General features: G+C 43.4%; 1 protein-coding gene across 8 annotated transcripts in view; it reads right to left on the reverse strand.

Annotated features, from left to right (window-relative positions):
• Nucleotides 1–14552, reverse strand: part of UNC13B (unc-13 homolog B) — a 352877-nt gene that overhangs the window by 77581 nt on the left and 260744 nt on the right. For all 8 annotated transcript variants that reach the window (XM_075839917.1, XM_075839926.1, XM_075839936.1 and 5 more), the window contains one exon: nt 2759–2928. In XM_075839917.1, coding sequence (XP_075696032.1) covers nt 2759–2928 — 170 coding nt within the window. The remainder of the gene's footprint in view (nt 1–2758; nt 2929–14552) is intronic.

The raw sequence follows: 14552 nt of genomic DNA on the forward strand, positions 1-14552 counted from the left end.
GCCGGCGCACTGCCGGGGGGACGAAAACGGCCGGCGCACTGCCGAGGGGACGAAGGCGGCCGGCGAACTGCCGGGGGGAAAAACGACGGCGGCCGGCGCACTGCCAGGGAGAAAAACGACGGCGGCCGGCGCACTGCCAGGGGGGACGACGGCGGCAGGCGCACTGCCAGTGGGGACGACGGCGGCCGGCGCACTGCCAGGGGGGACGACGGCGGCCGGCGAACTGCCAGGGGGGACGACGGCGGCCGGCGAACTGCCAGGGGGGACGACGGCGGCCGGCGAACTGCCAGGGGGGACGACGGCGGCCGGCGAACTGCCAGGGGGGACGACGGCGGCCGGCGAACTGCCAGGGGGGACGACGGCGATCGGCGAACTGCCAGGGGGGACGACGGCGAACGGCTAACTGCTAGGGGGGACAACGGTGGCTGGCGAACTGCTAGGGGGACAACTGTTAGGTCACATGTCGGCAGAGAACAGATAAACTGCCTTTAGATTTAAAGCAGAATTTCTACTTTAACGTTGGGTGTGAATGGAGAAAAAAAACAACATAAATCTCAAAATCAGTAAAGTCTTATTCATGTACTTCAATGGGGCCGTTCACACGACCGTTGTTTCAACGGAGCATGTGAAGGATCCGTGAAAAAAATAGGACAGTCCTATTTTACTGCGAGTCACGCACACTTTAGTCTATGAGGGAACTGTGACAACGCGCCCCGCACGGGTGCACCTTGGAGATGAAAAACTGCATTTTTTCACGTCCGAGATTCGCTACGCTCGTCTGACTGTAGCCTTAAGGTTTAGTTAAGTATTTACACGGTGACTCAGCCGTAAGTAGATTTTAACTGTAATGTTCTTCAATGGTGTAATGTAATTTTAAATAAAAAGTATACAAAACCTTATTAACAATTTAGGGCAGGCATCTTTGCCCCAGATAATTTCATACATGCCCTCCGCTGCCCCTAAGTCTACTGCCACTAATAACCTTCCTCTTATCATCCAGTATTTTATCTATAGACCGTGAAATGCTTCATTAGGCTTTAGAACACATGCAGCCGTCCGCCGCTGCTTCCAATTACCACTTGTGAGGCTCCGCACCTCATATTTATACAGCCTATAAAGCAGATCCGAGTAATTACATCTTATATTTGTCCACTGCCCCAAAATGATATCTGAAGCCAAACATCTCATTAGGTAAGGGGGAAACACATTTTAATGGTGAACACTCTACATTTGTCAGAGACTGGAATAAAGGATTCTGGGTGTCTGCGGGCAGATGACAACACAATGATAACCCACAACTCCCTAATGAGCAGATGAATCCTGCATGACTCACTTATAGCAGTCTAGTTTAAAGATGGGGAGAGTATGATTTCCCCAGTGATCACTCATTCAGGAACACGGCGAATCCAAGTAATTAACAAAGCTGGTCACCTGTTGAAAGCAATGGGGTGGAAATTATCCAGATTTGCCCCATAGGTAACAGATGCTGGGTGGGTGAGCAGTATATTCACAGGAGTTTCCCCCACCCAGTTTCTGCAGAACTGCATTCTAGTCATCTCTCCTACATCTCTGCCTGAGTAAGGTCTCATTCAGATGGCCGTTATGTGGCAGCATTAAAGTGTCCATATTGCAGTTGCAAGTTCCGGGCTGACCGCTGGCAGCTAACAACACCATAGGGATCCAAGATGCTATGCTGCAAGTTCAGGTCATTCGGCATACGGTCGGCCCCGAATTTGCATCAGTAATACGAAGCTATAATGCAGCCACAAAACGGCAGTCTGAATGAAGCCTTAGAGTCAGTCTTAACTGTTAAAGAGTTTGTCCCACGAAGGAAATTTTTCACAGGACAGGCGAGGAATCGGATTGCTGGGACCTTCCTGCGGTCACTAGACTGGAGGTCCTGAGCCCCCTCTTACTTCTCACGGCACGAGCGAGTGCAGCTTTATTTATATTCTCAATGCCAGCACGAGGTGAACAAATTTGGTAAAATGAACCTATCCTGTCTTTTCAACTTAGATTTACTTGTTTGTTGTTTCCCAAATTGTACAGCACTGTGGAATATGTTGGTGCTATATACAAATTTTTATAGCTATAATATAACCACTGTGCACCTTAGTTGTACCAGACATACATATGAATATAAATAAAGATGAGCAAATTTCCCGAAATTCGATACGGATAAATTTGCAGTGAATCGCAAGTGCCCTGATTGCCCTGTCTGATCCCTTATGTCTCCTAGGACTGTAGCCAAGTTGGATACAGTCCTAGAAGACATCAGAGAGCGTTAAACAGGGCACTTACAATTTCACCACTAAAATTGAAAAAAAAAATACCATATTTACCACCTCATGTCTTCCGTAGCGACGCTTACAATTGGCTGCAGCAGTCACATGGGACAAAACTACGTTGTCTTACCTGCTGGCCTCCTGAGATGACAAAGTTTCGTTCTATTTAAGCCCAAAAGTTTTGGATTTCAATAAATTTGTGATGAATAGATTCGCTCAACTTTAATTATAAATAACTGGCACTCATTCACGTTATACCAGATGAATAGAAGACTATATAATGACTAATGTTCACCCAGACTATAGGTAACATATACGGTAGATCATATAAGTGTATACAATTATATATAAACTGCTGAAACCCAGGTTATACCACATATAATATAAATGCAGCTCACAAAGATGTATAGATCATATATAATCGGTGAACCCCCAGTTTATACCAGACACATATATAATACATACAAGCTTACCCAAGTTGTACCAGACGTCCATCTCCCCACTCAAAGTCCGGACCTCAATAATGGTCTGACCCAAGAAATCATCCGATTCTCTCTTTAGTCTCTGTTTAACACGAGATTTGATATCATCATCCTCATCCCAGACGCGAACCTTTATCCGATCTGAAGAATTGTGGCACTCGCTGGGGGAAAAAAAGTGTATGAAGACATATGCAACATATACCCTTGTAATAATAATGAGTATTCTCTATTCTGTACCAGGTCATTATAAAAGTATTAACATTTCAGGACCAGATCAGAAAACTTATTTACAACAGTCACTTGACATCCCAGTGATAATTTATGGACATCTTAAGCGGTCTTCATCATATAAAAAGGGGCAAACTAATAGAAAACAATTAAACTTCTATTTGGAGTCAAGTCTCCGCTAATCTCTTGGCCCCATCTTTATAGCAGTTGAGCTTTGCTTTTCAGATACAGAGCTCCAAATCCCTTGCATAGACATAAGTTTAAAAAGGTAAGGCTTCGTTCACATCTGCGCTAGGGCTCCGTTCGAGCGTTCCGTCTGAGATTTCCGTCGGAACGGAGCCCTGACAGACAGAAAACGGAAACCAGAGGTTTCCGTTTCCATCACCATTGATTTCAATGGTGATGGATCCGATCCCAATGGTTTCCGTTTGTTTCAGTTGTGCAAGGGTTTCGGAATTTTGACTGACTCAATAGTATAGTCGACTATGCTATTGATTCCATGAAAACGACGGAACCCCTGCACAACGAAGACAAACGTAAACCATTGGGATCGGATTCGTCACCATTGAAATCAATGGTGATGGAAACGGAAACATTTGGTTTCCGTTTGTGTCAGTCAGGGTCCCGTTCCAATGGAAAGCTCAGACGGAACGGGACCCTGGCACAGATGTAAACTAAGCCTAAAATGCTGGTTGTCTGCAGACACCACCAGAGGGAGCTTACTGCAAACGGATATATAATAGCACAGTATGCAGGAAGCTCCCACTAGTGGCGGCCGCAGGAAGCCAGGGTGTTAGGTTTTAAATCTATGTCTATACAGGGAATTTTAAGCTCTATCAGAAAAACGGAGCTCCAATGGAGATATATATATATATATAAAAGTTAAGAAATTAAATAGAATTTTGGACCTCAAAATGACATGTTAAAATGAAGGCTTTATGGTGTCCGGTTATTCATGTGGGCCTGATGCCAAATTGTCCTACCCTTCCAAAGAGGGGTTTTGATACCAGCCCCACTCCAACCCCAGCTCTACCAAGATCTTAAGCTGGTAAAATGGACAAGCTGTTAATCTTGGGTTCTCCATGTAAATGTACTTAAAGGACGTATGGTAAATAATGCAGCAAGGGATGGTGAATGTCAAGCCTCCATGACCCTGTTCTGCCCTCAGTTCTGTAACAACTCAGCCTTTAGCTGAATCCATGATTATTATGAGAAACCAGTTTCTAAGGTCGTGCTGTCTGACAACCCTCATGACAAAACAGTGGCGACTGCCAGGACCCACACGACCTGGAGAATGGATCCGGTGGCCGCCGTGCAAGGAAAAACTGCTTCTCAGGATCGTATGGGTACTGGCAGTCGGATCCCCATCGATCAAAAAATAATGGGAATAACCCTTGAGGTGAGGAACACTGTAGACTTTAGAGGTGTCAAGAAAACTGTAGATGGTGTTATTGCTGTCCAGAAAGTTCCAGCGAGAAGAATCAGCTTGAAGAATCCTTGGCATACTGGAATAATCTAGCGATGGAGTAGTCTGGATTGACCCATTAGCCTTAGAAATGGTCGATTGTAAGGGCTGGAAGTAAAAAAAAATAAAAAAAAAAAAGCCAAGGAAGGTGCAGTGGTGATGGGAAGAAGTGGTGATGGGAAGTAGTAGAACTGGAACAGAGGAGAAAAAAAGTGCATGGGACGGGAGGTAAAGCTGCATCACAAAGCAGTCAGCAAGGGAAAGGACACACGGCTGCCAAGTGCACAAGAGACCTGGGGGCAAAGGAGCAAGTCTCTGTACTAGGAACAGGCTTTGGGGTAGGCAGAAGAGATGGACCCCTATAGATATGTAGCTCCCGAAAGAAGAGCCCCATCTATTACATGCAGGTCTTGCTGAACATCTGATGGACTAAAGTGGAGTCTGAAGGACTGCAAATTTAATAGTAGAACCCGTGGGACTGCAAAACTCAAGATACTAAACATAAGATGTTGTCCATAAGCCATGACACTTCCGGGCCTCAGAAACGGATTTCCCTGAATTCATCAGGCATTCTTTATCAATGTGGTGTTGGTTAGCTGCCTGCTGATTGTTTCTATTGAGTATCTGCCATACATGGACCATCCATGGATATATTAGTCAGTCAGTGAGGTCACCCTGAACATAGCTTTTTACATCCAGTCCCACAACAACATAAACCCCAAAGGCGTAAGTGCTTTCTCTGAAAACGTATACCCTATCCATGGGGTTTATTGAGCCCACCCTGTAGATTAACTGCTGTAATATAGAAAATGTCACGCATAGTGTTAATTAAAGACGAGCTCTTCACGGTAGTAGCCGTGTTTACAGTCCTGGCATGGGATCTCTTTGGTAAGAAATAACCCCAGACTCCGACAGAGTGGGGATGATCAGATGCATTTAGCAGCCTGGCGTCCCAGGGGGGCAGCAACTCGTCAAAATACATCTAAAGCCGACAACACACAGAGAGGAAATAAAATATGCAAATCACATTCAGCTCCAAAACGACCACAATAACATCTTCATGTACTGCTCAGAGAGGGGGCCTCATGTAGAAGATCACGAATTAAAGAGGAATAGAATATATGGGTCCATAGTGCCTCACCAGAGGATCTCTCACTACAATGTATATCAGTGTACGTCACCGATGGGGAGGACAAGGCTCTAATATTTTAAGGGGAACTCCAAAGTCAATATGGACTGTGCAATATTGGGCGTCACACGTGACCCAAATCGAGTCATGTGACTCACAAGTCAAATAGAAGGAAATGGGAAAAGAGTGCAGTATCTGTGTGACGGCCTTAGTGCAATTTTTTTTCTATTAGAATATGGCCGCTGGGCTCCGATGCATCAAATTTGTAACTCAATGTTTTCTTGATGGAAAACGTCATGTAATAAACCACTTTAAAATGATGCGCTACCAAAGAGGTCATGTAACTACCGTATATCTATACAGAATTAATAGTTTCCTTCGTTCCGCACTTTCGTTTGTGCTATATAAGAGGTGCTAAGCCAGGGCCGATGAAGTAATTTAATTACGTCACCTCATCATACATCCCAATATTTAAAATAGGACAGTTATCCCTGCCCAACCCGCTCACATAACCTCCCACGTTTTGGTATATTTGTACAAATCCCACCTCTGTATTGCAGGACAGTCCCGCAAAACATGGGACGTACAGGAGTGGGTATAGCATCATGGCGTGGGTATAGCATTGTTTCAGCGGCTGTATAGATTTTGCTGAAATTAGGCTATTACCTCATTTGTTCCTTACTGTAAAGCAGTGTTCCCCAACCTCTGGCTCTCATAGCATGCTGGGAGTTGTAGTTTAACCACAGGTTGGAGAATACTCCAACAAAAAATAGGAAAAATCCATCTCACCAACACCGAAAGAGACTAATCACTACATACTATAATGTTCTAAGACAGCCACTGGACTACGCTAAATCACGATCGGGTGTATCTTACTGAGTTGACCACTTAGAACACATCACTCATGACGATATCTTATCATCTGTAACCACGGCTGCTAAATACCTCCCATCAGCCATGTCCTGGGAGATGTCTTATAAAATAGCACATAGGGCTTGTGTGTCCCCTTACAGGGGCTTTCTTATGGGTAATTCCCCTGACCATTCGTGTTTAAAGTGTGGAGCCCCGCATGCAGACCTGTTACATTGCCTTGGTCATGCCCAACTATTGTTGAGCTTTGGCGTAAGATTCAATGTTTTATGTCAAATACCCTGTCCATACAATGCCCCTCAACCCAAAAGTGGGGTCTCTTTGGGATCGTCCCACCTTCCATGCCCTATATCCCGAACCAACACAAAAAAAACTGCTGTACTATGTCTCTGCGGCTGCTAGGAAGGCGATTCTCCAGGTCTGGATAACTAACACCCCCCCCCCCCACACACACATCGTATCTTCCTGGAAAAACTATCTTACCTTTTCCGAATGGATTGGGTGGAAACCTCCCTCCGGAAAGAGCACAAAACGGAGGGATTTTTTTAAGCTGTGGGAGAATTTTATACCTCTCTTGCCACTTCACATTAACCCCTTCCCTCTTTAGCCACTTTTGACCTTCCTGACCGAGCCTCATTTTTCAAATCTGACATGTGTCACTTTATGTGGTAATAACTCCGGAATGCTTTCACCTATCCAAGCGATTCTGAGATTGTTTTCTCGTGACACATTGGACTTTATGTTACTGGCAAAATTTGCTCGATATGTTCAGTATTTAATTGTGAAAAACACCAAAATTTAGCGAAAAATTGCAAAAATTAGCATTTTTCTCAATTTAAATGTATCTGCTTGTAAGACAGGCAGTTATACCACCCAAAATTGTTTCTAATTAACATCACCCATATGTCTACTTTAGATTGGCATCGTTTTTTGAACATCCTTTTATTTTTCTATGACCTCACAAGGCTTAGAACTTTAGCAGCAATTTCTCACATTTTCAAGAAAATTTCAAAAGGCCATTTTTACAGGGGCCAGTTCAGTTGTGAAGTGGCTTTGAGGGCCTTATATATTAGAAACCCCCAAAAAGTCACCCCATTTTAAAAACTTCACCCCTCAAAGTATTCAAAACAGCATTTAGAAAATGTCTTAACCCTTTACACATGTCACAGGAATTAAAGCAATGTAGAGGTGAATTTTACAAATTTCATATTTTTTTGCAGAAATAAATTTTTAGTACAATTTTTTTTATAACACAGAAGGTTTTACCAGAGAAATGCAACTCAATATTTGTTGCCCAGTTTCTGCAGTTTTAGGAAATATCCCACATGTGGCCGTAGCGTGCTACTGGAATGAAGCACCGGCCTCAGAAGCAAAGGAGCACCTGGTGGATTTTGGGGCCTTATTTTTGTTAGAATAAATTTTAGGCACCATGTCAGGTTTGAAGGGCTCTTGCGGTGCCAAAACAGTCAAAATCCCCCAAAAGTGACCCCATCTGGGAAACTACACACCTCAAGGAAATTATCTAGGGGTACAGTGAGCATTTTGACCGCACAGCTTTTTTACAGAAATTATTAGAAGTAGGTCGTGAAAATTAAAATCAACATTTCTTCAAAGAAAATGTAGGTTTAGCGATTTTTTTTCTCATTTTCACAAAGACTAAAGGAGAAAAAGCACCGTAAAATTTGTAAAGCAATTTCTCCCGAGTAAAACAATACCCCACATGTGGTAATAAACGGTTGTTTGGAGACACGGCGAGGCTGAGAAGGGAAAGAGCGCTATTTGGCTTTTGGAGCTCAAGTTTAGCAGGAATGGTTTGTGGAGGCCATGTCACATTTACAAAGCCCCTGAGGGGACAAAACAGTGGAAACCCCCCACAAGTGACCCCATTTCGGAAACTACGCCCATTGAGGAAATTATCTAGGGGTATAGTGAGCGTTTTGACCCAACAGGTTTTTTGCATAAATTATTGGAAATAGGCCCTGAAAATGACAATCTAAATTTTTTCAAAGAAAATGTAGGTTTAGCTAATTTTTTCTCATTTCCACAAGGACTGAAGGAGAAAAAGCACCGTAAAATTTGTAAACCAATCTCTCCCGAGTAAAACAATGCCCCATATGTGGTAATAAACGGTTGTTTGGAGACACGGCAGGGCTGAGAAGGGAAAGAGCGCTATTTGGCTTTTGGAGCTCAAGTTTAGCAGGAATGGTTTGCGGAGGCCAGGTCACATTTACGAAGTCCCTGAGGAGACAAAACAGTGGAAACCCCCCACAAGTGACCCCATTTTGGAGACTACACCCATTGAGGAAATTATTTAGGGGTATAGTGAGCTCTTTGACCCCACAGGTTTTTTGCAGAAATTATTGGAAGTAGGCCCTGAAAATAAAAATCAACATTTTTTCAAAGAAAATGTAGGTTTAGCTTATTTTTACTCATTTCCACAAGGACTGAAGGAGAAAAAGCACCACAAAATTTGTAAAGCAATTTCTCCCGAGTAAAACAATGCCCCACATGTGGTAATAAACGGTTGTTTGGAGACACGGCTTGGCTTAGAAGGGAAAGAGCGCTATTTGGCTTTTGGAGATCACATTGAGCAGGAATGGTTTGCGGCGGCCATGTCACATTTGCAAAGCCCCTGAGGGGAAAAAACAATGAAAACGCCCAAAAAGTGACACCATTTAGGAAACTACACCTCTTGAGGAATTCATCTAGGGGTGTAGTGAGCATTTTGACTCCACAGATGTTTCATAGAATTTATTAGAATTGGGCAGTGAAAATAAAAACAATCCTTTTTCTTCAATAAGACGTAGCTTTAGCGCAAATTTTTTCATTTTCGCAACAAATAAAGGAAAAAAAGAACCCAACATTTGTAAAGCAATTTCTACCGAGTACGGCAATACCCCATATGTGGTCATAAACTGCTGTTTGGGCACACGGCAGGGCTCAGAAGGGAAGGACCGCCATTTGGAGTGCAGATGTTTCTGGATTGGTTTCTGGGCGCCTGTGGGCCCAAAACAGTGGAAACCCCCCAGAAGTGACCCCATTTTGGAAACTACACCCCTCAATGCTTTTACCTACGGGTGTAGTGAGCATGTTAACCCTGCAGGTGTTTTGTAGAAATTAGTGTGAACTCGATGTTGCAGAGTGAAAATGGGATTTTTTCCACAGATATGTGGACAATATGTGGTGCCCGGCTTGTGCCACCATAACGAGACAGCTCTCTAATTATTATGCTGGGTTTCCTGGTTTTAGAAACACCCTACATGTGGCCCTAATCTCTTGCCTGGACAGTCGACCAGGCTCAGGAGTGAAAGGGTACCATGTAAAATTGAGGCCTAATTTGGCGATTTACAAAGTATTGGTTCACAACTGCAGAGGCTCAGATGTGAAATAATAAAAATAAACCCCTGGGAAGTGACCCCACTATGGAAACTGCACCCCTCAAGGCATTTATTAAGGGGTGTAGTGAGCATTTTCACCCCACAGATCTTTTCCATAAATGAATGCGCTGTGGATGGTGCAAATTAAAAATTTATATTTTTCCCTAGATATGCCATTCAGTGGCAAATATGTCGTGCCCAGCTTATGCCACTGGAGACACACACCCCAAAAATTGCTAAAAGGGTTCTCCCGGGTATGACGGTGCCATATATGTGGAAGGAAACTGCTGTTTGGGCCCGCTGTAGGGTTCAGATGGGAGGAAATGCCATTTGGCTTTTGGAGCGTGGATTTTGCTTGGTAGTAGTTTTGTTTGGAGTCTTACTGGTGTTTCCGTTTATAATGTAGGGCATATGTAAGCCGGGCGGAGTATATCAGGGGCATAGTCAGGTGGTATAATAATGGGGTAAAAAAAAACAATAAAATAATCCATAGATGTGTGTTACGCTGTGAAGCAATCCTTTCCGCACAGGCCGGTGTCGCACTGATAAATGGCGTCCTTTATTATCCCCCTTTTGGAGCACACTCCGCGCCTTTGTAGTTTGGGGAATTTTGCTAGGAAGTGTTGTCCTGGTATAATACGGGCCCCCTCGCTTCCAGCGGATATGTTTGGGCCCTCCCTTTCCTGGTTCCCTAATTTTAGGTCCTTGATAAATCGCCTCTTCAAACAGAAGAAATGTTCCCCTCGGGCACAACTGCATATTTTTTTATTTCCTGACTTATTGGAGCCATAACTAATTTTATTTTTCATAGACGTAGCGGTATGAGGGCTGGTTTGTTGCGGGACGAGCTGTAGTTATTATTGGTACCATTTTGGGGTACATGCGACTTTTTGATCACCTTTTATCCTATTTTTTGGGATGCCAGGTAAACAAAAAAACGCAATTCTGGCACAGCTTTTTTCGTTTTTTTTTTATACAGCGTTCACCATGCGTTATAAACTACATGTTAACTTTATTCTGCGGGTCAGTACGATTCCGGCGATACCTAATTTATAGAACTTTTTCATGTTTTACAACTTTTTGCACAATAAAATTACTTTTGTAAAAAGAATGTATTTTTTCTGTCGCCAAGTTGTGAGAACCATAACTTTTTCATTTTTTTGTCGACGGAGCTGTATGAGGGCTTGTTTTTTGCGGGACGAGCTATAGTTTTTATAGGTACCATTTTTGGATATGTGCGCCTTTTTGATCACTTTTTATTCTAATATTTGTAGGGCAAAGTGACCAAAAAACAGAAACTCTGGTAACGTTTTTTACGGGTTTTTTTTACGCTGTTCACCGCGTGCAATAAATAATATAATATTTTGATACCTCCGGTCGTTACGGTCGTGGCGATACCAAATACATATGGTTTATTATTATTTTTCAATAATAAAGGACTTGATAAGAGTAAAAGGGGGATTGTGTTTTATTTGATTACTTGAAACTTTTACTGTTTTCAAACTTTTATTTTGTGCACTTTTTTTTACACTTTTTTATACTTTTTTTACACTTTTTCTCAAGTCCCACTAGGGGACTTGAAGTTCCAACGGTCAGATTTTTTTTTTTCTAATACATTGCACTACCTATGTAGTGCAATGTATTAGATCTGTCAGTCATTCACTGACAGCAAGCCGATTAGGCTTCGCCTCCCGGCGGGGCCTAAATCGGCTTCCGTAATGGCAGAGCAGGAGACCATTGTGTCTCCTGTTGCCATAACAGCAGTCGCCAGTCCCGATTGCCTGTCAGGGCTGGCGATCTGCTAGTAACCGCTACGATGCAGCAATCGCTTTTGATTGCTGCATCGAAGGGGTTAATGGCAGGGATCGGAGCTAGCTCCGGTTCCTGCCGTTACAGGTGGACGTCAGCTGTACAGTACAGCTGACCTCCACCGCTGATGACGCCGGATCAGCTCCTGACCCGGCGCCATCTTGCCGACAGCTACGGAAGCCGATCAGGCTCCGCCGCCGGGCGGATCTTGACCGGCTTCGGTGCTAGGCAGACCGGGAGGCCAGTATTAGGCCTCCGGTTGCCATTGCAGCCACCGGAACCCCGGCAATTTCATTACTGGGGTTCCGATGAGCTGCAAACACCTTAAGTGCAGCGATCGCGTTTGAGCGCTGCACTTAAGGGGTTAATGGCGGGGATCGAAGCTAATTTCGGTCCCCGCCGTTACAGCCGGATGTCAGCTGTAAGATACAGCTGAGATCCGGTGATGATGGGACCGGCTCAGCTTCTGAGCCGGTCCCAAACATTTGGCGTACATGTACGGCAAGATGCGGGAAGTCAGTACTTTCCATGACGTACATGTACGGCAAATGTCGGGAAGGGGTTAAACAAAAGCTGATCGCATGTTTTGGCTCCTCAACCTGGTACCTGGTGCATCAGTTGTCTGGTGTGACACCAATCAGGCTTGTGGTACTGCGGTGGATACACGTGTCCATCCTCCCCCCCCCCCCTCTTCTCTCCTTCCCCTTCTTTATGTGTTACATGTCCTATGAACATTGATACTCTTTTTTCTTATCCTTGTTTTTGGGGTAAAATCTCTCGCACCGTTTTAACGAGGATCATTTGTAATAATTTATATGACTTGTAGGATATATTTTCTGCAACATATTGATATCAGTGTTTAGAGATGTTATTGCCATGGGACATGCTGTTGAATTTTTTAATATTTGTTTACTTGTCAGTAATTGTTGGAAAATAAAAAATACATACTTTAAAAAAAAGAAAATAGGAAAAAGTAAGGGCGATATATTTCTAATGCCTTTGTTTATCTAAGCAGTCTGACAGAAGAATTAGCCTGGTTGCCCATAGCAACCAGAGCTCAGCTTGCATTTCTCAAACTGCTCTGGAAAAATGAAAGCAGCAATGTGATTGGTTGCTAAGAGCAACAAGGCCAATTTTACCTGTTCTGATAATAGAGACCCTGGTTCACTGGACTATCCCGCCAAAAACTAGACTGTTGGCATATGTCACTTTTGATGCAGATTACACCCCTTTCCTAAGCAATTCTTTTGATAAACATGCCCCAGCAAGAGTATGTTCACACAGCGTTTTTTGTCAAGCAGAAAAAAATCTGCCTTCCAATTTCTCTCATGATTTTGGTGGCGGTTTTTGAGGCAGATGTTTAAAAGCAGATGAGGCTTTTTTTAAAATTTTGGTTGGGAACCTTATTCATATGTATAAGTCGCACAGCGCTGTTTTTTTTCTGCCTCCAATTCTTTTTTTTTCTTTCAGAGAGTAGAAAAGAAATCTGCTGATTCAGACATGGAAAATGCCTCAAAATAAGCATAAAACAACCTCTGTGTGAACATACCCCAACATCACCTGACGGCTGTTGTATATGCATATCAGTGTCTTGCATAAAAATGCAATAATTAGGTAAAACCATCACAACCCTTTTTCATAGCGCTCCCTTATAAATACAGTCCATATAACTTGTATTACCCCAATGCTTGTTACGCCACCGATGAGGGGCATTTCGTTTAATAAACATGTCCCATTGCTCCATACATAAGGGTCTATTAACACAGCACCCGGCGCATAGGTCAAACTTATCCATAGGGCCCCCATTCACTCGACCGATGCCTAAAGAGTGTCCTTTTGGCATCCGTTTGGTGTATACGCCGGTATACTGGGCTTTTTTTTATTTTATTCTATAGAATAAAAGTCAACTACCCTATACCATATAGAGACAGCAAGTAAAAAATGGCCAACATATGCCACTGCCTATACGTTGGAGGCTTCTGTCAAATGTAAAGGTCAGGAAGTCCTCCCGGTTTATCGTTTCCGACATACCCTGCAGTTGCAGTGTGAACAGAACCTAATCGTTATGGGGTATATTTAGGAAGCAAAACTGAAAAGAAAAAAGATCAGGACTTTTTTTGTCACACAATATTAGTGTGAATGTACGGCCGTAATGAGGTGGTTTAAGTAAGAGAAAAGCGTCTACCCTACAGACTATTGAGAAATCTTCCGCAGTGAGTATGTGATTCCTCACACTGCAGCGCCATAAGCAACCAAAGTAATAAACCATCAATCTAATGAACCGGGTGTCATGCTGGAGATGTGGTCATTATACGTTGTAGCCATGTTGATCTGGCTCTCCGCGTATAAAAGTCAGGAAACATCTACGTCAGGTTAACGGGACGCCCTCTATCCCCAGATAACTTCACAATCTGTTGCTGAGCAACACCAATGATAAATGTGAGCGTGGATGATATCTGGGCGAGGATCGGGGAATTACACCGCGTTCAGATATTCCAGTAATCAGCCGCAGATTATGTGAATTGATATATTCAGAGTGATTCATTAGAAACCACAGAGGTCAGCACATCTTCTATACACGCGAGGTCTCCCCCATACAGATCTCCTATTAGACAACGCGCAGTGTAGTAGGAAGGCGACCGTGTTAGGAGGAGGATTATATAGGAACGAAAAAAAACTATGAGCAAAAGAGGCTTCAGAAAAATAAATGGGGGCGGTATATGCAGGCTGCTGACACTGGAGCACAGTATATCCACTAACCAGGTAAATGTTTCTCTGAGAACAGGAACATCAATGAACCAACTATAGTAAAATTCCATTATTCCGGCATCAGTGGGTCTGGATAGGTGTCCGACAGATATTCCAGATTATAGGACGTTCTAGATGAGTATATAAAACCACTTTTAG

This window comes from Rhinoderma darwinii, chromosome 1 (assembly GCF_050947455.1).
Source record: "Rhinoderma darwinii isolate aRhiDar2 chromosome 1, aRhiDar2.hap1, whole genome shotgun sequence".
Lineage (NCBI taxonomy): Eukaryota > Metazoa > Chordata > Amphibia > Anura > Rhinodermatidae > Rhinoderma > Rhinoderma darwinii.